This window comes from Physeter macrocephalus, chromosome 6, assembly GCF_002837175.3.
Source record: "Physeter macrocephalus isolate SW-GA chromosome 6, ASM283717v5, whole genome shotgun sequence".
Classification (NCBI taxonomy): domain Eukaryota; kingdom Metazoa; phylum Chordata; class Mammalia; order Artiodactyla; family Physeteridae; genus Physeter; species Physeter macrocephalus.
Window position 1 is genome coordinate 47,488,470 of NC_041219.1, and position 27,600 is coordinate 47,516,069.

A 27,600-nucleotide genomic window follows, 5' to 3' on the forward strand; every position below is an offset into this window, starting at 1 on the left:
TGCTGTCTCTCGTTCCAAACGACAAGAGGAAGGGGAGAGGTCCTGGAGCCAGTGGTCCTCCATTTTCAGCTGAGGTGGTGAACCCGCTGGCCTAGCCCAGGGGCTGAGGGAACCAGCCCAAGTTCAGAGCAGTGAACTGAGTTGAGCTCAGCTTTAACACTGGTGTCCTGGGGTATCAGGGAGGCCAGCTGGGTGGGCTCAAGTAAAGGCAGCAGGTCTGGATGTGGCCAACCCCAGGGGAGGTGAGAGGTCACAGTCAGTGGGTCAGCCAGCAAATATCTACCCAGCGCCTCTGAGGTGCTGAGTGTCGTGGGTTCCAACAAGCAGAGCCTGGGTGCAGGGAGCATACACAACCCAGGTAGGGTTCACCTGATGAGCTGGTGGCTCTTCAGTGCCTGGCCCTGAGCTCCCAGTGCGCCGGGGCCCTGACCCCTTGTCACGGCACCCTCACCAGGACCCATGGGGGGAGGCGCTTTCAGTTCCATTTTTACAGGTGTAGGAATGGTGGCGATGGTGATGGCGACGGTGGTGGTGGTGGTGGTGGTGATGTCATCCGGCATTACTGAATGCTCTGTGCCCAGCAATGTTAAAGCTCTTTAGATGGATTCTCTTCTTTAATTTTCATAATAACCCTACAAAGAGGAGATTCCTTATTGCTTTGATTGGACGGAGAAGTAAACTGAGGCTCAGGGAGGTAAGTGATTCACCCAGCATCACAGAGCAAGTAGCGGACAGACCCAAGATTCACGCCTCAGAGTCTGACGCAAGCATTGCGCTCTAACCATGGCACCGCGCCGCCTCGTCCGCCGCGGGCCGTGAGCAAGGACGGAGCCTCCCTCTCAGCTCTCTCTGTATCCCCAGCTCTGAGCCCGGGGCCTGCACACAGGAGGTGCTCAGGAAGGCCTCCTGGGAATGATTTGTGCAGGTGCAAAAATCCCACGTGTGCGTTGATGCATCCCTTTACAGGCAATAAGCATATCAATCGACTTGAAACCATCAGAGTCAGATGAATAAAAGCGTGCATTTGTTGGCCAACCAAGGTCTCTTGGCTGGCTCTTCCTGAAAGATCATTTCTGGGACATCCCGATTGTCTGCTTTCCAACCAGCCAGGCCTCCCAGAATCTGCTGTCCCGCAGAGCGAGGGGCCCCGGCTGCTCCCTGAGTCAAAGCCACCAGTGGGCGAGGACCCCATGAGCTCTGAGGTGAGAATACCTGTGATGTCCCTCTGGCTTGGCTGCCCGGGTCTTACAAGGAAGAAGGCCTGAGGCGGGCAGGGATTCGGGGAGGGGAGGTGGCGGCTTCGATCTGTTGCCAAAGTGGGGGGTGGGGTGGAGGGACTCTTTTCTCCAGACAAGCTGTTCCCTAACCAGCTGACTTTGGTGAAAGAAAAAAATATTCCCGGTACCATCTGCTCCCAGAGCGAGGCTGGTGTGGGCCTGGGGCTTCCTGCAGCTCGGGCAGCCAGACCCAGTTTCAGAATCCGAGACAGCTGCCCCTTGGATTATTTTGGGAAGCGGCTCAGCTCCGAGGCACCCCGGCCTTCGAGGCATTTCCCGTCACTCCGAAGCTGTTTGCGCACCAGCCCGAGATTGCCAGCTCCTTCTTGGGCCCTGGACGGTTTCCAGTTCAGCCCACGGTAATTATCCTGCTTCCAGCTCCTGCTTCAACTCCGGCTGGGGTCAGATTTCGTGGAATGGAGGAGAGAGGGAGGTGAGGGCGGTGGGCTCCCCGGCCACTTGCTTCTCAGGCTTCTTTGGGGGAGCCACTCCGCCCACCTAGCCCAAGCCCTGGGACCACCCCCCAGGCGTCCACCCTGTCCCCGAGCTCATCCCTCCTCCGGACTCTCCCCAAGGGTGCCCCCACCCCTTTGTGAGGGATGAGCTCCGGGGGTAGGTGGGAGGAGGGCGTCTCAGGCAGGGATAACAGCATCAGGAGGGCCTGGAAAGACCTTGGGGCTTTCAGGGAATGAACTAAAAGCATTTTGGAAAGGATGCGGTGCGGTAGGAGATAGAACATGGTCAACAAGAAGATACTCAAAGCCAGCAGCGCCAGGAGGACCCAGAGCATCGGGGAGCAGGGGAGGTTTAGAGCAGCGTGGTAATGAGATCAGGTTCCCAGGACAGAAAAACGCCAACTGCTGCTGTGGAATCGGGGTCAGACGGGAGAGCGGCAGAGAGTCCAGCTGGGGAATTACTGTACCCTCCGGGATGGATGGAACGCAAGGGCCTGGACCTCCAGGGGCAGAGGGGAGGAGTCTGAAAGGCGAGCAGAGGGCAGAAAGGACTTGGTGCCCAGGTGGGGGAAAGGGGAGGGTCCAGAGCGAGTCACAGGTCTCAGGCTTGGGGATCAGGAGGTTGGAGGAGCCGGAAAAAGGGCTGGGGAGTCAGGAGGCAGGACAGGGGAAGGGGCGAGTTCTGACTTCAATCAGGTGAGTTTGGGGTGGGAACCCCAAGGGGCCCTGTGTCCAGCGCAGTTTAAAATGTGGGTCTGGTCAAGCAGGAGCATGGTGGTTGCCAGGGGCCGGAGGGAGGGGTGTGGAGAGTGACTGTCTAACGGGTACAGAGTTTTGGTTTTGCAAGAAGAAAAGGGTTCTGGAGATGGTGGTGACGTCGGCACACAGGGCGAAGTTAACTGAACGCCACTGACCTGCGCGTGTTACAATGGCTAAAATGGAAAATTTCACTGTGTGTATTTTACCACAATAAAAAAAATGTTGATAGGCTCAACCCTCCATTAAAATGCAGAGGTACTCAGATCAGATAAAAAGACACAACTATTTGTATCTATAAGAAACCCTCTTTATCTAGAAAGACACGGATCGTTTAAAAGGAAAAGAATAGAAAAGATCCCCCGCTAACACTAAAAGAAAGCTCGAGTGGCTGTATTAAAATCTGATTCAAAGTAAAAAAATAAAGTAAATTTAAAACCTAAAATCCAAGTAGATTTCAGAGCAAGAGACGTTACGGAGGATAAAGAGGACATCAAAAGGCCGTGACAATCCCTTTTGGGCATGCAGTTGGGCACTAGGTGGTCTCTCTCTCTCTCTCTCTCTGTTCCCATATCCCCCCCTCTCCCACCAGCCCCCTATCCCAGGTACCCCTCCCTGTACCTGGAGGCCAGCTCCTGTCACCTGCCCAGGTACCTCCCTCCAGTAAGATTCTCCCTCTCACGGTTCATCTTTTCTCATCTGAACCCTCCCTGTGGGCATTTAAACAGACTCAAGCCTCCGCACTCATAAGCGGTCGCATCCGCCGAGGCCCCGCTTTCCGTCTTCATACCAGGCTCCCCGAAAGCATGAAATGGAGGCCCCCGCATCCCGGGGGTCTTGGCTCCCTCTCTTCCATAGCCCTCCCCCCGAAGGTTGGCCATCCTCACCCTTGCTCAGTTTGACAGCAAATCAGAAAAAAATTTTAAATTGATTTTTGTAGCTCTGCAGAGGAATAACTGACAAAAGGTAAATTTTCCCCATAAGTGTACGATTTGATGAGTTTTGACACACGTGGACAGTCACGTAGCCACAACGATCATACATAGAACATTCCCGTCACCCCAAAGTTCCCTCCTGCCCCTACCAGGGTTTCGCCTTTGCTAGAATTTCTTATAAATGTGTAGCCCTTTGTGTCTCATTTCCTTCACTTAGCCTAATGTTGTTGAGAGCATCCAGGCTGTTTTGTATCAACACCCTTTCCTCTCTGTCACTAAGCAGAAGCCCATTATATGGACACATTCTAATTTGTTCATGCCTTTGCCGGCGATGGACATTTGGGTTCTTCCCGGTCTTTGGTTTTTATGAATAGTACTGCTATTCATGTCTAAGCCTTTGTGTAGACATATGTTCTCATTTTTCTTGGATAAATACCTAGCAGTGAAATGGCTGGGTCATATGGTGAGTGTTTGTATCACTTTATAAGAAATTGCCAAACTGTTTTCCAAAGTAAATGTACCATTTTGCATTCCCACCAGCAATGTATGAGAATTCTAATTGCTCCACATCCTTGTCAACACTTGCTATTGTCAGTTTTTCAATGTAGCCATTCTAGGAGGTGTATAGTGAGATCTCATTGTGGTTTTCATTTTAATTCCCTAATGACTAATGGTATTGAAAATCCGTGTTAGTCAGCTGTGGCTGCTATAATAAAATAACATAGACTGGGTGTCTTTAAAAACAGACATTTATTGCTCACAGTTCTGGTATCTGGGAAGTCCAAGATCAAGGTGCCAGGTGATTTGGTGCCTGGTGGGGGCCCTCTTCCTGGTTTGCAGATGGCCACCTTCTTGCTGTGTCCTCACATGGCAGAGAGAGAGCTCTGATCTCTCTTTTCTTATAATGACTCTAATCCCATCACAGGGGCCCCATCCTCATGGCCTCATCTACACCTAATTATCTGTGAATCAGGAGGTAAGGGGAGCATGTGGACGGCGGGTGGGTTGGAGGCAAGACCACTCTGAGACTGTCTCACACTCAGACACCAGCTCCAAGGGTTCCTTATGTCCCTCCCCGTAGGCAGGACGTTCTCCTCGCTCCACCAGCTGGTCTGGCAAAGATGGCCTGGCCCATGCCGGCCCCCTGCCCCAAAGCCCCTCCCCCAATCCAAGGCTGTCAAACTGTGACAACCCCAGACCTAATAGGCTCTGTCCTCCACAGGGGCTTGGAGCTGGGAGAGCAGGAAGGAGCCCAGCACCAGCCAGGGTCCACCGCCCCGCCCTCCCCTGTGGGCCCTCCCTACCCCCAGCCCCGCCCACCCTGCTTCCTCCAGGCTGGTGCCCATCTGACGTCAGCTCTGGGAATCCCTGTTCCGTCCTCCCACAGGGACTTTTGCTTTGAGAACTGTATGCAGCAAGTGCTGAGTCTCGCTGGAGAGAGAGAGAGAGAGAGAGAGACACACACACACACACACACACACACACGCGCGCGCGCACACGGCAGCTCCCTGGGGACTGACTGGGAGACGATCTGACCCACTAATCAGCCACAAAGACGTCTTCTCTGTGACTTTTGGGCAAAGCTCCCCATCGCGGCCATAGGGCTGGGCCTGGGCCACGGTTCCTCTGAAAAGTAACTGAATTGACTTTCCCGAGGGGCACGGCGGCCTGGTTTTGGAGCCACTTAGGGCTCCTGCCTCTCGAAGGTGATGCTGGGGCCATCGCCCCACTCGCGAGGCAGGCGGGCTGCAGTAGCTGAGTGGGGGCAGGCGGGTCTCCGCCGTCAGGTCACCCCTGACCCCTGAGGGGCGGCCCTGCTCCAGGGCGGGACGCTCGGCCCCAATTCAGGTCAGCACCGCTGGGCTCTCGGCTACCCCAGGGGTGGCCTCGGAGACAAGAGCCCCTCCCGCGCCCACCGTGTGGGGAGGGAGGCTGCGTGGGGGCGGGGTCAGCTCCTATTCATATGCACATTTAGCGGGGCCCCTCCCGGGACAACGGCAGGCTCCGTAAATCCCTCCCAGAAATACATTTGCTAGAAGAAACTGAGCGAGGCCAGAGGTTGGCTCAGAACGACCCACGCTTAGTGAGTTCAAAGATATTCAGACAGACGGGAACAGCAGAGAGGGAAGGGGGGCTGGGGCGTGCCGCAGACACACAGGATAAGAGTGGGAGGCCCAGGGGCTGGCTGGACGGCGAGGAGGTCCCCCTGCGGCCCTCAGGACCTCCAGCTGCGCCTGGCGGGCAGGCTCTGAGAAGCAGATCTGGGGGGCTGTGACGGTTAACTGGGGGACTCCAGGGGCAACCCGTCCGTGCTTTCTTTCAGCTTGTGCTTGCGAAACAGGCCGTAGAGGACCCGCAGCGTGCTCTTGGCGTCCTTGTTCACGATGTCTGCGGGCCAGGGGAGAGCAGGGCAGGGTTCAGGCCTGGGCAGGGGGTGGCCAACCGTCCACCTTTGCCTGGGACCAAGGGGTTCCCTGGGACACAGGCCTTCAGTGCTAAACGCGGGAGAGACCCCGGCAAACCAGGACAGTCGGTCAAGCTAGGCCTGAGTCCCAGCACCCATCACAGGGTGTGCTGCCTCCTCCTCCGCCTCCTCCCCTGCACCCTCCTGTGGGGCCCCCCGACATTGTAACTCCTCCAGGCCTCAGCCCTCCGGACAGCCCACCCCCAGGGACCTCAGTCCCGCATCTCCTCTCCTCAGGACCGTCCTCCACTGGCGTGGGTAGGGGCTGTGGCCACAGCGCCCCTCATAGGAAAACTCAGCAAACGCCAGGCAAGAGGCTGCAGCGACACACGGCTGTCCCCGCGCCCCGTGCCCCGCTCCCGGGCGCTCGCCCGAGGCTGGCTGCCCACAAGTGCCCTGCATTCACCTTCGGGTCTGACGGGGTGATTGAGAAGGCCTTCATCCTTCAGCAGCTCCAGGGCCAGGGTGACGTTGTGTAGCTACAATGACAAGACCCCATCAGATGTCAGCACGATGACCCGTCGTGCAGCAAGGAGGCCACCTCTAGTGGGAAAGGCAGTCCCTGAGGAAGGCACCCAGCCCAGGGATCAGGGAAGGCTTCCTGGTGGAGGTGACACCTGGGGGTGAGTCCTGCCAGGGGAGGGGACTAACCAGGGAAGGGAGCATGGGTTCACCCTGATCTTTTCCGAAGCAGCCCCGAAACCCGTGAGCAACAGAGACTCCCTCAGGAACCAACAGCCGAGTTCCATGGGTAAAGCATAGATGAGGAAACCAACGTTCAGAGCGGCCACAGGGCTCACCTGAACTCACAAGACGGAAAGTGTCGGAACCAGGTGCCTGCAAAGCAGACTGGGGGCTGGAGGAGCCACCTCTACCCAGGTGCCTGCCCTGTGTGCCACCCCTCTGCCTCGGCTGGCGCCTGAGACACCGCTCCCAGCACTGAGGAGAATGCCCGGGCCAGAGTCAGGCCCACTCAGGTTCGGATCCCCGCTCGGTCCTGGGGAGCCTCGAGCAGGTCCCTTGGTGCCTCGGGGTCTCCACTTGCTCCCTGCAAAGTGGGGTCTCCACCGTCTCCCCCGATTCAGGACCCTGGGTGGGGGGCCCTGGGGAGCCCCAGCAGCCCTCGGCTCAGAGCAGCCCCTCTGTTAGTGGAGTCCTGTCTTTTCACAGCTAGTTTCTCCCTGGGGCCTCAGATCCCACCGAAAAGACCCCTGCCCTTCTCCTCGGGGCAGCAGGCTGGTGTGGTAAAAAGAGGGCATGGGGCAGGGCAGGACGAGCCAGGGATAAAGCTGGCTGAGTCCCCGACTCCCTGGCACCTCAAGCAGCTCCTTCCTTCAACGGTCTCAGGCCCAGTGTGCTGACTGGACGTCCCAGACTGGTGGCCGGCCGTGCCGGTCCCTTGCCTCCGCATCTGCTGACCATCCCAGCCCCAAAGCCCACTTCAAACAGCCAGGCAGTTCCCACGGCAACCTAGCCAGGGGCCCAGAGACCCGGCCGGCAGAGCAGCAGGTGAGCAAGGCCCGTCCGAGGAGGCCGCCCTGCCTAGGCCACCTGCGGTCACCTCCTGGTGGGTCTGGGCAGACCCGGGTTAGATGTCTGTGCACCCGTCCCACTAGGTCACAGGTCACAGGTCAGACAGGGCACGTGTCCTGCCTGGGCCTTTGTCCCCTCGTCTGTACAAGGGGAACAGTGCATCTTCCAGAGGCCTTTCCAAGCTGCCGGGGAGATCCAAGTGTGATGGTGGACACAGGATGGGAACCGCAAGGCAAGACTGAAGGGGGAATAATAAAGGCAGAGCCAGGGCTTCCCTGCAAATTCTAGCTGTCCGGGCTCCTACAAGGGCTGGGAAGTGAGGCGTGTGGGAGGGCCTGAAGCCCCTGAGAAAGAACGCTGTCTGAGAGGGAAAGGGCCAGGTCACAGTCCTGGTCCAAGGGCACAGGGCAGGGGCAGGGGCAGCATCTTCCGCCCACGCCAAGGACTCCTGCCACATCCCGGGCAAGGGGCCAGGGTCCTCCATGGCAGCTGGTGGCCGTGCAGGGACCACAGGGACCTGGAAGGCAGTGAGCAGAGCCCTGCTCCACGGGGGAGAGTTGATGGGGCATCAGATGGACAGAGGCACTGAGCTGGGTCCAAGATGCAAGAGAGAGAGTGGCAAGGGCTGGGTCACCCGCCCAGCAGGGCTGTCCCCTCTAGAGCCCGCCAAGAAGAAGAAACCAAGGTTGTCACAGGTGCCAGTGCTCCCAAGCAGCTGAGACACACTTCTGGGGATGTCCGGACCAGGTGGAAGCAAAATCAGAGTGAGGGGCTAAGACCTCCACTGCTCGTCCTGTGCCTTTGTCCCCAAGTCTTCCCCCGACTGGAAAATGAGGGTTACCACAGGGACCTGGAAGGCAGCGAGCAGAGCCCTGCTCCACGGGGGAGAGTTGATGGGGCATCAGATGGACAGAGGCACTGAGCTGGGTCCAAGATGCAAGAGAGAGAGTGGCAAGGGCTGGGTCACCCGCCCAGCAGGGCTGTCCCCTCTAGAGCCCGCCAAGAAGAAGAAACCAAGGTTGTCACAGGTGCCAGTGCTCCCAAGCAGCTGAGACACACTTCTGGGGGATGTCCGGACCAGGTGGAAGCAAAATCAGAGTGAGGGGCTAAGACCTCCACTGCTCGTCCTGTGCCTTTGTCCCCAGGTCTTCCCCCGACTGGAAAATGAGGGTTACAACTGTTGCTATTATTCTCATTCTCATCATGCACACTGTTTATACGGCGCACAGAAAGTAAATGTCAGAGTGAGAACGAGACACCCGGGCTGGGTCCCCCCGCCTCGCAGCCCTGCCTTTGATGCGCTCACCCTCTAAGCCCGCATCCCCACAGCGTGGTCCAGGGTGCAGAGAGCCAAACAGCTTTGGGAAATGTTGGCTTTGACAAAGTTATATGGAAATCCTTCACTGCAGGACTTCTCAGAGCCTTGAATGTGTTTTGGTGGGTCATGAGCCTTCAAGACTGTGCATGTTTTCCCAGGTGACTTGACCATAGGATCCATTTGTCACAGAGCAGCTCACCAGTGTCTTGGAAAGACTTCCTTCACTTATTTAAAAAATATTTATTGAGCATCTACTATGCGCTGGCCACGCAACAGGGGCAAACCCAGACCCGCTGCCTGCCCTGGTGGAATTTGAGAATTGCTGCCATCAACTAGAGCAGTGATCGCACTTGTTTCTATGGGTCACACTCCTCGGTGAGGCTCATTCTGACCTGGAGCAGCTGCCCCGGGCTCCAGCCTGATCCCACCGTGCTCTACCCAAAGCACCATTTTTCTTCCGCGCACAGTTTGAGATGATGAAAGTATGGAGCTGAGAGAAGGTTACGACCCAGAAGGATGCATTCAAATCGTCCCGGGGAGGAGTAATTGCATGTAGGAGGAAGCCAGAGATTCTTGGCCCCGGTGCTTTCATTTCTGCAGAGAAAATGATCGCCTCTCTCCTCCACCCCTACTCCTCTTCCCTCAGGGATTGGCAAGCTCATCTAGACGCCATTGGCAAAGAAGGTCTGATAACGAGAAATTCAAATGCCAGAGGCCACGCTGCCTGCGGAAATAACAATTCCTCGGAAAGGGCCGCTGTTCCTGCCCTCTTCAGCTAATGACTTCCTCAGCATTTTTATTACACATTCCTGTGGCTGAGATTCCCTATAAGAGTCCATAAAAATGCATTCTTGGGGTCTGAGCTGAGAGGCTGCTTCTTTTCCCCCACATAGATTTGCGGCTCATCTTTGGAAGCCGGTCCTGAAGCCGGTCCCGAAGCCGGTGGAGTAGGCAGGCTGCCGGCACACGGGGGCCTTAGAAGTTGGGACGTTTGTCCCTGGCTTGTAACTAACTAGGGGTTGGAGGCGAGCAAATAGTGATCACACCCTGACATCCCATGAAGCCCCAACACCGGAGGAACAGAGAGGGGACCCCTGTGCTGTTCTGAGCCCCTCGTCCCCAGGGGGCCCGCGTGTGACCTGCCCGTCTCCATCCTCCCACCCTTCTCCTGATCACACACAGGCCTCCTGCCTTCCGGATGAAGGTCAGTGCCAGGGTCTCAGGCTCACTCCGACCCACCTAAGCCCCCCCTGTCCCCGCAGCTCCGGGCGAGCCTCCTTCTGGGCTCACCACCTGCCCCCCATCTCCCATGGGGCTCCCTCTGGCTCCCCCGGAAGGACGCAAGGAGGCGGCTCTGGCTTTGGAGATGGACGAGCCTGGATGCCAGTCTGACCTCGACCCTGACCGGCTTCCTAGCTCTCTCTGAACTCAGTTTCCCCGGAGCAAAATGGAGATGGGGAAGAGTTCCTACTCAGAGGCCCGAGGTGGGGAGGAATTAGCAAGTTCGTCCAGGGAGGCAAGCGCCTCCCTGGCCCCAGTTCTGCATCGTCTCTGCACCACACACCACAGGGCTCTCCCGCCTCCGCACCAAGGCCGCAGGGCCTCCTCTGGCCAAGAGGATGAGGAGGAAGTGACAGCACCCCAGGTCTGAGCCTGCGCCTTGTGTGTTCTGCTTTGTCTCTGTGCCCCTGCCGTTGGCGCGAAAAAACCGTGCCAGGCTCACTGCCAGTCCCAGGAGGAGGACGAGAAGCACGTGCACAGAGCTGGACCGCCCCAGTGACCCCAGCCTAGATGGCCTGACGCCCAGCCCAACCCGCGTGAGTGATGGAGCCCCGCCAAGTCTAGAGCAGCCAAACCCGGCCGACCCGCAGATCCATGAGAATGAAGGATTGCGGTTTTAAGCCACTGGTTGTTTGGGTGGTTTGTTACACAGCATTCTCGTGGCAATAGCTGATTAACACAGTGCCTGGTGAAGGACAAGAACCTAGTAAGTGTTGACCACTGTTTCTACCACCACTAGAGCTACAAACACTGCACTGCTCTAGCCTGTTTGCTTCTCAGCTCTTGGGAATCTGAGCCCCAAATCAATCTTCAAGTCAAGAGCACCCCTGCCTCCTGGGAAGGTGGAGATGACGCCCACAGAGATGGCATCTTCCTGCTGCAAAGGGGGAAATGCGGGCTGAGGGTTGGGTGGCCAGTCCTGGTGTCAGACCTGCCACTGAGTAGCTGGATGGCCCTGGGCATGTCCCAAAGCCTCAGTTTTCCCCTCTGGACAATGGAGATACGACCCTGCCCTGCCTCCCTCGCAGGGGTATGGAGTGAGGGAGAAATGGGGTAAAGGGCCAGGTGAGGCCGGAGGCAGGTAGGAACTCCAAGAGAACGTGAGAGTAGCCATGGTTCGGGGCCCTATAGGATGCCCCAAGAGCTCAGTGGGGATAAGGTGGTAAGAGCTGACCACCCGGCTAAGGGGCCTGAAACAAAGCAGGAGGCAGGATGGGCCTAGAGAACGGCCTGGGAAAGATCTGGAGATGCCAGAGGGCCAGGCCGAGTAAGGACCACAGGCGGGCAGTGAGGCTGCGGCTGGGGGTCCGGCAGGCTGGGAAGGCGGGCCTGGAACATTCGGCAGGGGACCGGGTAGGTCAGGCTTGCGGCCAGAAGCAGGGACAGACAGGGCTGCGGATATGTGGGGGCCAGGCAGAGATCGAAACTGGAACTGGGCCAGGGTCAAGGGTGCACAGGCTCGCCCCCCAACCCCAGGCAGCCTTGGGGTTTGAACGAGCCCCAGGGCCATGGGCACATCAAAGGGGACCGAAATCTTTCCTTTTCCCAGAAGCTCCCCAAGGCTGGCACCGGGAACCGGCACCCAGCCCTGCCCGGTGTCCCCTCTCTGTGGAGGGATGAAAGGGTGCCCTCCTACCCTGGGTTTTGCCGCTGAGCCGTCCCTGGGACCCTGGTGCAGACCGAGAGGAGCTGGCCACCCGGGGTCCTGGGCGGGTCTGGGGGACCAGGGGCCACATGCCCCTGGATGCTTCCACCTCTGTGGTGGTCCAAACTCTCTCCTATTATTTGCGTGGTCTGAGGGGTGGCAGGGCAGGTACTGGGAGCACATTTTAGGGGCAAAAAGCCTGAGGTGCAGGCAGGGACCAGAGCCCTCCGCCTGGACTAACGCAGCCATCTCCCAACCAGCCCCCCAGACTCCAGGGTCCACGTGGGAACTCCTGACCCGCACAAGGCCAGAACCCCTGCCACACCCGAGCCTTGGCTGACTCTGTTCCCTTCCCCTGGGGGTGCCCTCCCTAGTTAACGCTGCGAACCAAGCCCGAGTCAATTTCATGGCCACCTCTCACACAAGGCCCCTCCTGACTCCTGCAGATCCTACTAACCACGCTTTCTTTCAGGTCCCGCACCGGCCCACCCACCATGAGCCAAGGCACTTCATCATAGCCCTAGAATATACCATACATCATTGAGAGTACAGCGAGTGGAGAGTGAGCGGTCCTCAAAAGCAGGAGCTGTGTTGGATTGTCTTTATGGCCGACGGGGCCTGATGCCAAGAGGACCTGGGAAAATGATGGATCCAGTGCATGGGTGAATGGGTGGGCGGACAGGTAGATGGATGGATGGTCAGGTGGATGGATGGAAGGATGGATGGATGGATTTGCAGGCAGGTGAATGGGTGGATGAAGCGGGTGGATGAGTGAATGAATAAGTCAGCGGATAGGTGTGAGGGTCTAGGGGTGAGGCTGGTGGATGGATGGGCTGACATATGGACAAACAAAGTTTCCTTTCACCTTTACTTCACCTGGAAGTGAATAAATAAAGACTGATCACGCCAGTTTCCTAGATCTGCCTACCTAGAGGTAGACCCCTAAGGAAAATCTTTGGAAAACTTACCATTTCCGCAGGAGATTTGGGAGTGAGATAGAATTCCTTCAAGTGCAGGAAGAAGCCTTCCAGTTGTCCAATCAGCAAGAGTAAGATGACTCCATCTGCAAACTACAAAGGAGGGAATGGGAGGCAGATAGCCTGGAGGATCCCACTCCGCCTTTTACAGGCTGTGTGACCCTACGGAAGTCACACAACCTCTCTGAGCCTCAGGTCCCTTTTTGAGAAATGCGGACGACACCCTGACCTCACAGAGCTGTTGTAAGCAGCAGCAGGTATAAAGCAGTTATTGGTTGCCTAGCACAGAGCATGCGCTCAGTAAAATGAGCTATTTTTACATTTTCTGTAAAATAGCTTCAAATCATTTTTTAAACCACATACTGTTCCATGAGCTACAGAAGCCCAGGAGAAAACAGAGTTAAGTGTAAAATAATTCCATCAGGAAAAGGCAGAGAACAGCACACCGGGCTCATTTTGCTGGCTGCCGCATTTGTATTTGTCTGTTTTGACTGCATGTTCAGAGATAAAGCTGTCACCCTCGCACCAGCACATCATATGCTAATATAATCCTATTCAATCTCTGCAAAGACACAAAACACAAGGCTGAATGTTGGAGGAAAAGCCACCACGCCAAGTCCTTAATGGAATTTCCTCATATTAGGTCTGTTCTGATGCTATTAGTTTGGCATATTCCCTGGTAATACCACCAAAATACCAGGGACTTTAATATCCCCTTTTATCCAGCAGTCGAAATACCATCCTCACATGTGCCATTTTTCTCCAAATGTCATTATTTTACCAAGGGAGAGATAAAGATGAAACAGGTAGAATGTAAACCTAAGAAATCATCTTGTTTATTCCCACATAAAATACAATAAAACCACAAATGTATCGTTTATTATGTGTAGACAGTGTGTCAGGTAATACACAAAACACCTGGGTGCTCATCATCTCCTTTATTACTCACAGTTCTATGAGGTTGGTATCCCTGTACCCATTTTAAAAGAAGAGGAGCCTGAGGTTCAGAGAAGTCCAGGTCCAAAGCCACACAGCTAGGGTGGAGGAGGTGTCCTCAGAGCCCAGGAGCAACACGTGCCCATCTGGCTTCAGAGGCTGCTATCTCCACCCTGCAGTGTCACCACACCACGTCACACACAGGCTTCTCATGTGGCCGCCGTGCGAGGTGGTGATGGAGCACAAACTCTGGCCTCAGCAACCTGGGTCCAAATCCCAGGTCCGCTAGTTAATCACTGTGTGACCTTGGACAAGTTAATTAACCTCCCTGTGCTTAATGCCCTCATCTGTAAAATGGGATAGTATCAGTTCCCACCTAAAGAGTTTGTTGGGAGGAGTCGGTGAGTTAATGTATGCAAAGCACTTTGCTCAGGGCCGGGCACATGGTGAGGGCCGTATCGGCTTTAGCTACCAGGCACGGGGCTATATCAACCCCGTTCCCCCGCTGGCTAATGTCAGGCTGTGCCTGAGACATCAGCAGCTCCAGTGACCAGACCTGACCTCACCACCTGCCCCAGTCATGCTGTGTGAGCAAAACCCACGTGGCCCGACCCCTGCACCACCACGCCCAGTTAATGCGCCCAGGGTCCAGCAGGCTCCATTGCTGCCCTGAAGGCCCTGGGCTGGCAATTAGCTTCACAGCTTCTCTGCACCCCACCGTGTAGAGGGAAACCACAGGGCACAGCATCCTCGTGGGAGGCCACGACCCCCTGGGCAAGGCTGACCTCCTAAGACTCTGTTCCTGCCCCGGAACAGTGGGCTGGGCAACTCAGGGAGTCCACAGACACGGGGCTGTGTCGGCACCTACGACCCATCCTGGCACACGGCGCAACGTAATAAACGCTGTGAGCGAACGCGGTTAGGGAAACCCCACGTGCTTTTTGAGTCTTGGGATTGGAGAGACCAAGATTAATTTTGAAAAAAGCTGAAAAGTGGCTGTTTTACAATGACAAGTAACAACAACGTAGACAAAGCCCGAGATCCCCACGTCACAGGATCCCCGTCATGTCCCTGACTGGCAATACCACCTACCAGCAACATCCTCACTGGAGAGGAGGACCCCAAGGTTCCAAGAGGTGACACACACCAGGCCACACAGGATGGGCCCAGGCTCCCAGTACCCTGTGGAACCCCCTCCCCATGTGCCCCTTCCCTGCCCCAGACCCTGCAGCTGAGTCCCTACCTGGGTGTCCAGATTCTGCACGGACAGGCCCAGGCGGTCCAGCTTCTGGTTGATGAAGTTCACTATAGCCTCCCCAGGGAAGAATAAGGGCCCCAGGGCCCCAGCTCGGCTTTGCGACCTCCCCACCTGGGGCCGCAGAAAGGCCCCCACACGGCACCCGGCGCACAGCAGGTGCAGAGTGAGGGCCCGATTCCTTTCCCCTTGCCCCACCCCCACCCCCAGACCCAAGGCAGGTGGGCGGTGGGTGGGCGGGTGGCAGGAGGTACTTCTTGCAACTTTGACCTCTCTTACCTCTTTCACAGCGTTCACTTTCTCCGGAGCCAGCTTAAATAATTCATCGAAGACGTCCTCTGCAGACAGATCCATTAAACACCTCATTACGATGCTATTATCTTTGAGCCAAACAGGGACTTGTTTCCACCAAAGTTTCTCAGAATAACCAGTCTCGAGGGAGATGTAGTTTTATCTCAAGGTTCTTGAACTAAAGAACAGGTCTGGGTCAGAGTCACTGCTCCCCTGGCTGTGTGGCCTGGAGAGAATCGTCTCCCCTCTCTGTGCCTTGTTTTCCTCATCTGTAAAGTATGGCTGATAATAACTACCAGGTGGGGGTCATTGTAAATATCCAGTTTGGGAGCAGATAACACACCTGTGATGTGGCTGGGCACACAGTAGGACTTAAATAAACGGTCACCTTTCCTGCCGCGGACACCACGCCTTCCTCTGGGAACTTGCCCCGCCTCCTGCTGGTTCCCTGCTACACCCACAAGCCCACGGGAGCTGCCATAGGTGGCTGAGCAGGGACCAGCCCCACACTGACCCTTGGCCCAGAGGTCTCCTCCACAGAGTTTGTGGACTGGCAGAATAAGGGCACCCAGCCCCCCCAGAGAGTCTGAACTTTGCTACAGCGCACAAAAGACCAGCGCCCTCAGTAGCTGAGTCATGCCCGTGGAGCTGCATCTTAGCAGCTCAGGCCACTGGTCCAGCCTCAGAGGTGCCAAGTCCTCAGACTAACGCCCTTTTCCCACAAGCTGCATTCCTACTATTAGCAGCTATGCAGCTTTTCACCTTCCCCTGGGGAGAATGCTCCACAGGCACTGAATACCCAAACCCAGTAGAAGAATTTCCCTCTTGATCCTGCCAATCAGCTGCTGTGTGACTCCGAACGAATCACTTCACCTCTCTGTGCCTCAGTTCCCTCATTAGTGAAGGGGGAAAAGTAGCACCAGATAGCATCATGCACGTTAAAATGCCCCATAAACCAATAAACATGGTGGAAACACCAGTGGTCCCTCCCAGACCTCTTGGCCTGTGGTCAGCGAAATTGTGTCCCTGAAGGAGCCAGGAATTCAGAGGCCAATGTGCACTCGGATGGCACAGGCCAGAACAGGATGGACATGCTAGAAATGGCTTTAAGGGAGCCCTTTTCCGTGTCCCTGCCCCTCATTGTGTGACCCAGCCTCATGCGGCCCCCTAACAAACACTGCTCCTTAGGCAACCCCTGTGTCCTCCGGCTGCCCCTCCACACATGCACACACAGCCATCCGACCAGCCTCCCCCATGCCTCCCCTCTCCTCCCTTTCCCCACTCAACCTTTCTCAGCCCCTGTTCTCAGAAGCCCCTCGCAGGTCACTATTTCCTCCTCTGCAGGTGAGACTCCCTTGCCCATACAGCTCTTTGTCCCGAGTGGGTAAGGTTCAAGCAGGAAAAATAATGTTAAGAGGAATGGATGATGAATGGATGGGTTGGCAGATGGATGGATGGATGGATGGATGGATGGAAGGATAGAAGGATGGATGGATGGGTGGATGGATGGATGGGTGGATGGATGGATGGATGGATGGGTGTATGGATGGATAGAAGGATGGATGGATGGGTGGATGGATGGATGGATGGATGGATGGGTGGATGGATGGATAGAAGGATGGATGGATGGGTGGATGGATGGATGGATGGATAGATGGATGGATGGAAGGATAGAAGGATAGAAGGATGGATGGATGGGTGGATGGATGGATGGATGGATGGATGGATGGATGGGTGGATGGATGGATGGGTGGGTGAATGTATGGATGAATAGATGAATGGATTGGTATATGGATGGATGGATGACCAACTGGCCAGGCAGACTGACTAAGGAATGAATGAACGAAGAAGGAAAGGTTGGGTTAATCAGTTGATTGGTGAAGATCTCTGTCACAAAAGTAGCAGCCAAATTAGTGAACAATCACTATTAAGCACTGACTCTGTGCTAAGCACATTCACAAGGTATCTTTTCACCCTCACCACCATTCTAAGAGGTGGGTGCCATTATTAATCCCATTTTACAGATGAGGAAACTGAGGCACAGACCGGTTCAGACACTTGCCCAAGTTCACGTGGCTAATAAATGGGGGAATTAGTGTTTGAACCCAGGTTGCCTGGCTCCAGAGCCCACACACTGAACACTCCATAGTTGCTGCCGATGGGAATAATAAATCTCTCTACCCATATGAGCGGTATCATAAGAAGGAACAGCCAGATGCATGGACAGACAGACAGAAGGAGGGACAAATGGACAAGAGGGCTTGAGATACACATAGCAGACCACAAAGGAACTGTGAGCACACCCAGTAATCAACCTGTCATCATGACATGTTTGTCTCCACACGTATCCAGTAGAAAAAGATTCCCTATGGGCTTCCCTGGTGGCGCAGTGGCTGCGAGTCCGCCTGCCGATGCAGGGGACGCGGGTTCGTGCCCCGGTCCGGGAAGATCCCACGTGCCGCGGAGCGGCTGGGCCCGTGGGCCGTGGCCGCTGGGCCTGCGCGTCCGGAGCCTGTGCTCCGCAACGGGAGAGGCCACAGCGGCGAGAAGCCCGCGTACCGCAAAAAAAAAAAGAAAAAGATTCCCTAAATTAGGAAAGTACTCACTCGAAGGTTGGTCCTTGTCTGTGCTAAAGGGAAAATTGTAGGGGGGAGAAAAGGAAACACATGGTTAAAAAAAAGCATCCTCAAACCTGCAGTCTCTTCGTATGACAAGACCCGGCAGTGGGAAGGTTGACAAAGAAACTGGGGAGCTGCTTTTTCCTGGCAGCTCTGTAAGCAGGCAGGGCCCTTGTGGAACGCGAATGGCAAACGAGGTTCAAAGCTTCCCCTGAGGCTCCCACACCTAGAAATGTCTGGATTGTGTCCTTTTTGTGGCTGCTGTTTTAGATTACACACACATCCTAACTTTAGAGCTGGTGCATGTTTACATATGCACACGCGTGTGTAACCCCCACCCCCAACAAGGCACAGAGCCCTCCTAGCACCCCCAATGTGCTCCCCCACCCCGCTACACCCCAGAAAGGTTACCACTGCTCTGATTTGTCCTGTTGGCCTTTCATTTTGTCTGTTCGTCTATGAAATGAAATCGTATGTACTCTCTTGTGTCTGGCTTCTTTCACTCCCTTTTCATTGTTTTTGAGTGGTTTTTCTTTGACTTTGTTGCTAAATTCTCCGCCCCAGCGCACCTCCTAGAAGCAAGGTTCTGGGCCCCAAGTGTAGGCCGAACTCTCCCTGGAGAGCCGGGCGGCCCCTCCGACCGTGGCCCTGGGGGGTGGAGAGGGCAGCCTGGGACCCAGGGCTCAGCACGGAGGCAGCTGCCAGGAGGGGCACACGTCCCTGTGCTGCCCTCACAGACATTTCCGAGCTCATCAGCGGCTGAGAAGGGTGATTTTAGGGCTATGAAGGGAGAAGGGGTGCAGCGCCCATGACCGCTAACTGCACCCTCCCTCTCAAGTTCCCCAAACTCGGAGCCTGAAGCTTCAGCCTTGACAGGGCCCCGTGCAGAGCCGCTCAGCGGCTGGGTGACAGGCCATTTAGCCTCCCCGAGTCGGGGTGGGGCGGTGGTGGTTCGAGGGGGGGACAAGCCCTCCTCCCAGGGTGACCTTGGGAGGGTAAATGGGCCGACGAGCGCACGGGCCCCGCTGGCAGGAGGGACCAGCAGAGGTCTGCTTCCTGCGCCCTTGGCCATGCTCGGCTCACACGCCTGGACCACAGACCTTACCCGCCATCAACTGGCAGAGGTTTGAGCCCTTCCCCCCACCCCATCCGCAGTGGACATCCAGGAGCCATAGACCGGAAGGACCTCAGGGCTGGGGGCGTACAGGAGGGGGAAGGTCCCCTCACATACATCACCTATAACTCTCACAGCAGCCCCAAAAAGTAGGCACGGGTCTCCCTTTATCAGAGGCGTGAAGAAGCTCAGAGAGGGGGAGTGACTTGCCCAAGGGAACACAGCTCAGACATGGCTGATCTGGGATTTCAGTCCAGGTGGGGCTGGCTGCCCAGCCTGTGAGCAGAAGAGAACTGAACTCACCCAGCTGGGGTTGCTGAGGATAAAATGGGTTAAGGGAGCTGAAACAGCCCAGTGCCCTGCACACAGCAGGCCTTCAGTAAGTGTTAGACCGGAAAGGAGAATCCACAACTTTCCTGCAAGGAGCCCACTCTCAGACCAAAACCGGAAAGACCTTTGGACCAGACAGGGGTGGGCTGCGAAGTGGGGAAGCCAGGCAGCCACATGTGGTAGGATCTGGAGAAATACTGCCCGGCAGGGAGAGCCAGGGCCCCTCCGCAGCTCTTGCAACTTTGCAAAGATGAGAAACATTCTGCCTGTACCCAGTAAAGATTCTACAATTCACGGGGCAGAACAAGCGTCCCAAACCCAGGGGCCTGCAGCAGGGCTGGGCTCCCACCCAGGGAACGGGGCAGGGACCTGGGCAGGTGCCCGGAAGTGTGAGCCTACAGGTGGCAGGAGGGAGGGACCCTTGGCTGAGGTCAGTTACAATCTCCAACAAAAGGGAGTCCAGGAATGCAAAACGGCCATGTCTCCCTGGAGAGACAACGCAGCTGGGGTGCTGGAGGGCTTGGGTCGGGGGTACGAGGTACATGTACAGTTTCCTTTACCACCCAGGCAGTCAGGAGTTTAGGCCAGAGGCCAGCCTGGTCCCGCACTGCTAAGGCCCTTCTAAAGGCTGAACTGCGGCCTGCAGTTCAGAGACGCCTAATGGGACCCCCTGCTTCTCCCAGACCCCAGGACTCTGCGGCTCTCTTGTTGCAGAGTGCACGTGCCCGGCCCTCGTCCCAATGTGGCTGTTTCCAACTCGGCCATGAAGCACATGCTGTGCAGGTGGGCGTCGAGGCAGAGGGGAGAGCCCATTGGCTGATCGACTTCGGGTGTCCTGCGTGCACGGACAGACGAAGGCCGACAGCTGGCTGACCCGGGCACTCCAGGTCCCAGCCCCACCCCGTACACAGTAGGTGCTCACTAAGCGCTGGTGGTATGAGTGAGCCCTCTGCGCCCTTGCCTCCTGGCACCGGGTGTAAGTGTCACGCCCGGCTGCAGAATCTCCCCGCCATGGATGAGGGTAAGGCTTCCCGGCAGCATCCGGCTCCAGGTGTTAGGAAACCAGCCTGGGGTTGGGGTCCAGAGACCCCAGTTTCCGGGTCCCTCCTGGCCCCCAGTGCCTGCAGTGTGACCTCATGACCGAGGGCCAGAGCCCCTTGTGACCCCAGCTCTGTTTTGCCGGGCTTTGCGGAGGGTGGGGGCGAGCCCGGTGAGGGCCAATGCAGGCCCCGCAGCAATTAGAGCAGTCCGGCAAAGTGAGGGCCCCTCCCAAGAAGGTCAGGCAGGTCTGCCCCGCCCCCGGCCCCGCCCCCGGCCCCAGGCTCCACGCCCATTCCTGAGAAAGCACAGCCGGCCTGCACCCCTGGCCCCTCCCTCACCCGCACTCAGTGAGTTGCTCCACCGACATCTCCGACTTCAGGCCACTCTTGGTGCTCTAGGAAAGAGAAAAGGGGATGGAAGGGAGGAACCACAGAAAATTCTAGGACCACGCCTGCCACTAGAGGAGACTGTAGTGGCCAAAGCAGCCCCAAGGGACCCAGTTTACTCTGCCTCATCCGCTCCTCAAGGGGGCCTCCTGGGCAGCGCTCACCACTGGGGCAGCTTAACTGTCCTTCTTCCCTCAGGCCTTGAGCCCCACGAGGATGGGGACCGCGTCTGCCTCGTTCCCCAGCTATCCCCAAAGTCTGCCCAGTGCCTGGCTCACAGGGCATCAATGGACACGTGTTCATCTGAATAACAAATGAATGAGCGGGTGAATGAATGAATGAGTGAGTGAGTGGGTGGGTGGGTGAATGAGTGAATGAGTGAGTGGTGAATGCACGAAGGAATGAAGTCACCTCTGATTTCCAGACGTGTAAACAAAGCCGTGACACTGCTCAGCAGAGACTTCAAGTCAACTGTTTTGACCAAGTAAGAGTGCCTTCTCCTGGGTTTGGCTGGACTCAGCGTGTTCTGTCGGGTGGGTTTAAGGGAAGCCGGCTGCTCCCCAGGTACCCAGGGGCTGGGGGAGGGGAGCGCGGGAAGCAGAAGCAGGTGGGGCCTCTTTGTGGTGCTTGGGGCCTGTCTGAGAGAGAAGCCATGGACTCCCGGGGCATCAGCTACAGCAGAAGTCCTGCACGTGCTAGACAGGGAGCACCCCGTGGGTGGGGAAACCCACAGAGGTCCCTGGAACCTTCGTCACACCCATCTGTCGAGGGGTGAGACCATCACAGTGAGAGGGCAGTGGCCCAGTGGTGTGAAGACCCCAGAAAGGCCGTGAACAGATGGTCGCTTATGGCCCACGTGGTTGCCGTCAGCCAGGACCTTCGTGATGCCTCAGGCAGGTGCCATCTGCTGAGTAGGTGGGACTGGCCGGCCCACAGACCCCCTCGTGGCCTCACTGGACCCTCAGCATCTCCCGCCCGCAGCTCCAGCCCAACCCCCCACTGCGGTCCTGGTGGAATCTGGTGTTTCTCATGGCTCCCTGGAACTCACCCCAGTTCAGCCCCCGCCCCGTGCAGCACGCCCCCACCCAGGGTGTGGCCATACGGCCCCGAGATGTTCGGCCAGCAGGCAGGCATCCTCCGGCGCCCCGCGCCTTACCTCCATGATGATCACCTCCACCTTGACATCGGGCGGGAGGGACAGGTCCGGCCGGAAGCGCTTGGCCAGGGCCACGAGGAGATGCAGGGTGGCCAGCAGGTCCTTGTTGAAGATGCCTGGGAGGGGAGGGGGCACAAGGTCAGAGCCCTGGGGGACCACCAAACCCGGGGCCACATGGTGGGTTCCTTTTCGCCACAACCACCCTGTGCAGGCCAAGGAGCTCTGTGTCCAGCCTTCAGGAGAGCAGAGGTCCGGAGGTCTACATCTGGAGGCTAAAAATAGTCACACTCTGCCCCAGTCATCCCTCTTCTGCAAGTACAGCCCACGGGCACACTCCACCCTGCCGACGGGGATTCTAACACACAGATGTTCACTGCAGTGCTGTTTAAACAGCTAAACGTCCTACAGCAGGGCCCTGGGTGAACAAATTGTTCGATTTAAGCTGAGTGCGACCTGATCCGGGGCCAACAGTGCAAACATCGACTATTGAACGTGAGACTTGCAGTGGCGAAGGTAGTGGCAGGGGACCCAACAAAAACCGGGTTTGAAAACTGTTACATCCTCCCTCACCACCCAACCTTGGCGAAGCTATTCAACGTCTCTTGGCCTCGGTTTTCTCATCTGGAAAACGGGGAAGATGCAGAGGTTGGAATGGCAGGAAACCATTCCAAATGGTTAACGGGGTGGGGCTTTGCACACGCGCCTTTCTTACGAGCAGGCACTGCAGATGCAACTTAGCTAAATTAATGAAGCAGGATGGTTAGTGCCCATCTGACGAAGTAGATGAGGGCGTGTGTGATGCTTGGAACTCAGTAAGCAGTGGGCGCATTATGGACAAGGGCTGCGTTTTATCACCCTCGTGCTGTGCTTCAAGGCAGCACCCCCCGCACCCCGATGCGGGGGCTGTGATTCTGCCTCCCCCCACCCTCCCCGACACCAGCCCCACGCACTCTCCACGCTCCACTTGGCCTGTGGCTCCTCCACCCGCAGGCTCTGGCCGGCGGCCTCCAGGACCACCGCGAGCTTGCGCCTCTGGCTAGCCGCGGTCAAGGCGATCTCCTCCACGTCCAGCTTGACTCCACTCAGCTTCTCTGAGGGCAGGGGAAGGAGTAAGAGGGAGAGAGAGGGTGGGAAAGGCTGGCGGGGGGGACAGTTGGGGCCCCTGCAGGGGACCCACAGCTAGTCTGCTTCCTCCAGGGAGGCAGGGTGCCGCCCTTCCTCACGGGGCACGCAGGCTGCGTGGTGGCGAGAGCTCTGCCCCGGGCCCACCTCACATCGACCACCCCTGTGCCCCGCCCCCCAGCCTCCCACTCTCCTCGTTCCTGTGGGGCCGGGTGGCCCCGTGGTTAAAGCCGAGACCCCTGGCTCCCCTACTTTCTTCACGGTGAGGCCTTGGACAAGGTACCAGGCCTCTCAGAGCTCAGTTTCCTGGTCTGTAAAACGGCCATAGTCACAGGACAGAGTTGTTCTGAGGATTAACTGCACCTGCTCCGTGGCAAGGGCTCAGGAAGCCGCAGCTCGTGGGACCGTCCTGCAGCCAATCCGCCAAGGGCACCGCAGAGGGCACTGAGCAGGCCCCAGGCTGGCCCAAGGGGAGTCGGGACCACCCAGTCCTCCAGGACCGCCCAGCTTTGGAAGCAGCCACTTACGGAGAAGGTGGTGCAGGATGAGCCCGTCGAAAATATCCTCCTCCAGGCTGCGGACCACGATGTGCTCGGCCAGGAGCTCAGCATTGATCCACTCCATCAGCGCCTGCGGGGCCCAAGCGACAGCTGGCCCGGGGCCACTCCTCGCCCGGCCTCTCACCAGGCTCAGCTCTGCCCTCCTCCCACCAGCCAACTCCTACCCATCCTTCAAGGCCAGGAAAAGCATCACCTCCTCTGGGAAGCCTGCTCTGATCTCCCAGGCTGAGTCAGGGGCCTGCTCTGGGCTCCCAAAGACCTGAGCACTGGCGGCTGTTGTTTGTTCTGTGTAAGGTTTTGCTGATACACGGGCGCTGGTGTCCCGCCCCCTCCCGCAAACTGCGGCAAAGCCCGAGGGCTGCCCCTGGAAGTCAGAAGTGCAGAGAAACAGCACCCCATCCCTTCGAGGGAGCAGCCCGAGCTACACGGCGCTTGGCGGATAAACACCCCGGCTCCTCTGCCCCAGCAGGAAGACTCCAAGGTGCCCGCTCCTTACTGGCTCCCAGAGGTTCCCAACCGGCTTGAGCTCCGACAGCCATCACCTGCTCCCTCACCCACCCTGGGTGTCTCCTTCCCACCTGTCTTACTTCCCTGCTCCCCTTCCTTGTCTCCTGCAATTACCTCCCAACTCAATATCTGCACCCGAATCTTTAGTTCAGGATCAGCTTCTGGGGGAACCCAAACTAAGATGAAGTGTCAGCACGCCACCAGGTTTTCTTCTGTGTCCCAGTGGCCCAGCAGAGGGAAAAGTAGACGGGGGGACGGAGAGAATTGGAGGGAGGAAGGAAAGGATGGAAAATGGGCCACAAATCCTCTAGGGGTAGTCAAAGGTGGTGCAGGCCAGGAGGCCTCCTTGGAGGAGGCAACAGAAAGGCCCCGTGGAGACTACAGAAGTAGGGCAGAGGAAAATGGAGGTCCCAAGCCTGTGCTGCCCAGCTGGTCCTAGAGCCAAGAAGAGTACCAAGAAGTGGGTGATGCATGCCTATACCTGGCCACTTCGCCAGCTGTCCTTTGCCCTGGGTAGCTGAGCCAGAAAGGAGCACAAGATTGGGGGCCAACAACCTGGGTCAAATCCCAGCTCTGTCACTGGCCAGCCATGTGTCCCCCACAGGTCAGGTCACTTCTCCGAGCCTCACTATCTGCTCCCTGGGACGCAGGTGGCAACAGATCCCCCTCAACTGCCGTGAAGTTTGCTGGGATCATGTACGTAAAGGCACACAGTCAGTGCTCAATAAATATCCCTTCACGCAGCCACTCAGCAAGTCTCCCAGGGGCCTGCGGGATCGCCGCCCACCAGCCTGAGGTCGGGGAGGGGAGGGGGCGGCCTGCGGTCCCCACCCCAGGAAGACAAAAAGACTCCCCCAGAGAAAGAGGGTCAGAGAAGGATGCCACACCTTTTGCAGTTCTTCAAATTTGGGATCCTTCCTGGAAGTGGGTGGCAGGAACTTCTTCTTTTCTCCTGGAAGCAGAGACGAGCATATGTGCCTGGGGGCCCCGCAGGCCGCCCCCAGAGCGGGCACCTCGACCACAAGAGGAAATCGGTCGCGCTGCTTCACACGCACACACACGTGCATACGAGTGAGCTCACACACACACACACACACACCTGCACACACACATGTACAAATGCACAGATGCACAGACACATGCTCCCACACGCACAGACACACACAGTCATACACACACAGGTACACATACATACACACGCGCTCGCACACAGAGACACACACAGACACACACAGTCATACACACACAGGTACACATACATACACACGCGCTCGCACACAGAGACACACACAGACACACACAGTCATACACACACAGGTACACATACATACACACGCGCTCGCACACAGAGACACACACAGACACACACAGTCATACACACACAGGTACACATACATACACACGCGCTCGCACACAGAGACACACACAGACACACACAGTCATACACACACAGGTACACATACATACACACGCGCTCGCACACAGAGACACACACAGACACACACAGTCATACACACACAGGTACACATACATACACACGCGCTCGCACACAGAGACACACACAGACACACACAGTCATACACACACAGGTACACATACATACACACGCGCTCGCACACAGAGACACACACAGACACACACAGTCATACACACACAGGTACACATACATACACACGCGCTCGCACACAGAGACACACACAGACACACACAGTCATACACACACAGGTACACATACATACACACGCGCTCGCACACAGAGACACACACAGACACACACAGTCATACACACACAGGTACACATACATACACACGCGCTCGCACACAGAGACACACACAGACACACACAGTCATACACACACAGGTACACATACATACACACGCGCTCGCACACAGAGACACACACAGACACACACAGTCATACACACACAGGTACACATACATACACACGCGCTCGCACACAGAGACACACACAGACACACACAGTCATACACACACAGGTACACATACATACACACGCGCTCGCACACAGAGACACACACAGACACACACAGTCATACACACACAGGTACACATACATACACACGCGCTCGCACACAGAGACACACACAGACACACACAGTCATACACACACAGGTACACATACATACACACGCGCTCGCACACAGAGACACACACAGACACACACAGTCATACACACACAGGTACGCATACATACACACGCGCTCGCACACAGAGACACACACAGACACACACACGCACCCTGAGCACCAAACATCCAAAGAGATTGATTTCCCGGACACGCCTCATCCTCTGCACCTCTCTTCCTTTGCCCATGCTCTTCCAGCCTCCTCCCTAATGCCCTTCCCCCCAGCATTTCCCTCATGAACACCAGCTCATCCTCAGACACTGCAGTATTTATATTCTGGGAACATACTTAAAGTCAAAAACTATTTCTTGTCTATCTGGAATTCACACTTAACTGGGCATCCTCTGTTTTACCTGGCAACTCTACCCACATATATAAGAAGGAGCCACGGCTCAGATTTGCCCAGATTCCGGGGCTCCAAGGGGCCAGGACAGAGTTCACCGGCATCTGTCTGGCTCCCCCATATGGGCAGGACACTGAGGCTGCCTGGCTCGTCCTATGAGCCCCAAGACCTGGGTCAGCATCTCCTGCAAGTTTAAGAACCTCAGAACCCACAAGGGTCAGGGCCAAGGGGGCCCTCTGGAATCGAGTCCCAAAGGATGGGGTGGGAAAATGAGCCACCACGTGGGGCGGCCTTGCCCAGATCCACAAAATGCATTGCCTCTGTGTTCACGTGGCCCAGCTGGAGACGTCTAGACGTTCTGAAAACCTCTGCGTACCACCCAGCCCCGTGTGTTCTGACAAGAGGAGGGCGGGCCCTTGACAGACGCTTGGGGAGAGAGCGAGTGAGTGTGTGAATGGCTGTGGCCTTTTCCTGGAGCAGATTTCTTGCCACTCTGAATCATACCATTTTCCAGCTCTGCCTGCCAGAACTGTAAGTATCTCTAAACCAACTCTAAAACAAAAAATAAATATTTTTTCAAATCACTAAGCCCTACCACCCGAACTGCAATTTTCCTCATGATGCTTTCCAACCTGAAACCACTTATAAACCGAGAACGCCAGTTAACGGAGTCGGCCCCGCGACCCTGGACTTGGTGCTCTGCTACATTACTCCCCGCGCCTCAGTTTCCTTGTCTGGAAAAAGGAGGTAAAAACACCCATCCTCAGAGCAATAGGTGAGATGCTGCGTATAAGAAGTTCTCAGCACAGCCCCAGCCCAGAGTGGGCACACACAGCAATCAGTATCCTCATTAACCTGGAGATGTGCGGTTATGTGGGATACGGGGATAACTCCGTGGAAGGTTCCAGAAGCAGGGGGTCAAGTATAAAGCAGAAGGCATAGGCAGAGGCTGGACAGAACCGGGTGTCCTGCTGACAACTTAGAAAAGCAATGCAGTACCCAGCGCGGCTTGTTCGGTTCTTACAATGCAGATCCCCCACCCCCCCCCGCTGGCCCGGCACCTTGTGAGAGTGTCGCCCCGGCCGGTAGGTCCACCGTCCCGGGGAGCTGCAGCAGGTTGTAGAGGGGCTCCGGCTCCATCACTGCCTTGCTGG

General features: G+C 56.7%; 1 protein-coding gene across 1 annotated transcript; it reads right to left on the bottom strand.

Annotated features, from left to right (window-relative positions):
- Nucleotides 1-4,184: 4,184 nt before the first annotated feature.
- On the bottom strand, nt 4,185-27,600 carry PARVG (parvin gamma). Its single transcript, XM_007099835.3, has 13 exons — nt 27,508-27,600; nt 24,845-24,909; nt 23,418-23,520; nt 22,719-22,859; nt 21,769-21,884; nt 20,565-20,620; nt 17,730-17,752; nt 15,112-15,170; nt 14,821-14,889; nt 12,633-12,734; nt 6,294-6,366; nt 4,744-5,811; nt 4,185-4,385 (listed from the first exon to the last, which is right to left on the bottom strand). Exons 1-12 carry the CDS (start codon nt 27,584-27,586, stop codon nt 5,702-5,704), a joined length of 996 nt encoding a protein of 331 aa, XP_007099897.1. The 5' UTR covers nt 27,587-27,600; the 3' UTR covers nt 4,185-4,385; nt 4,744-5,701.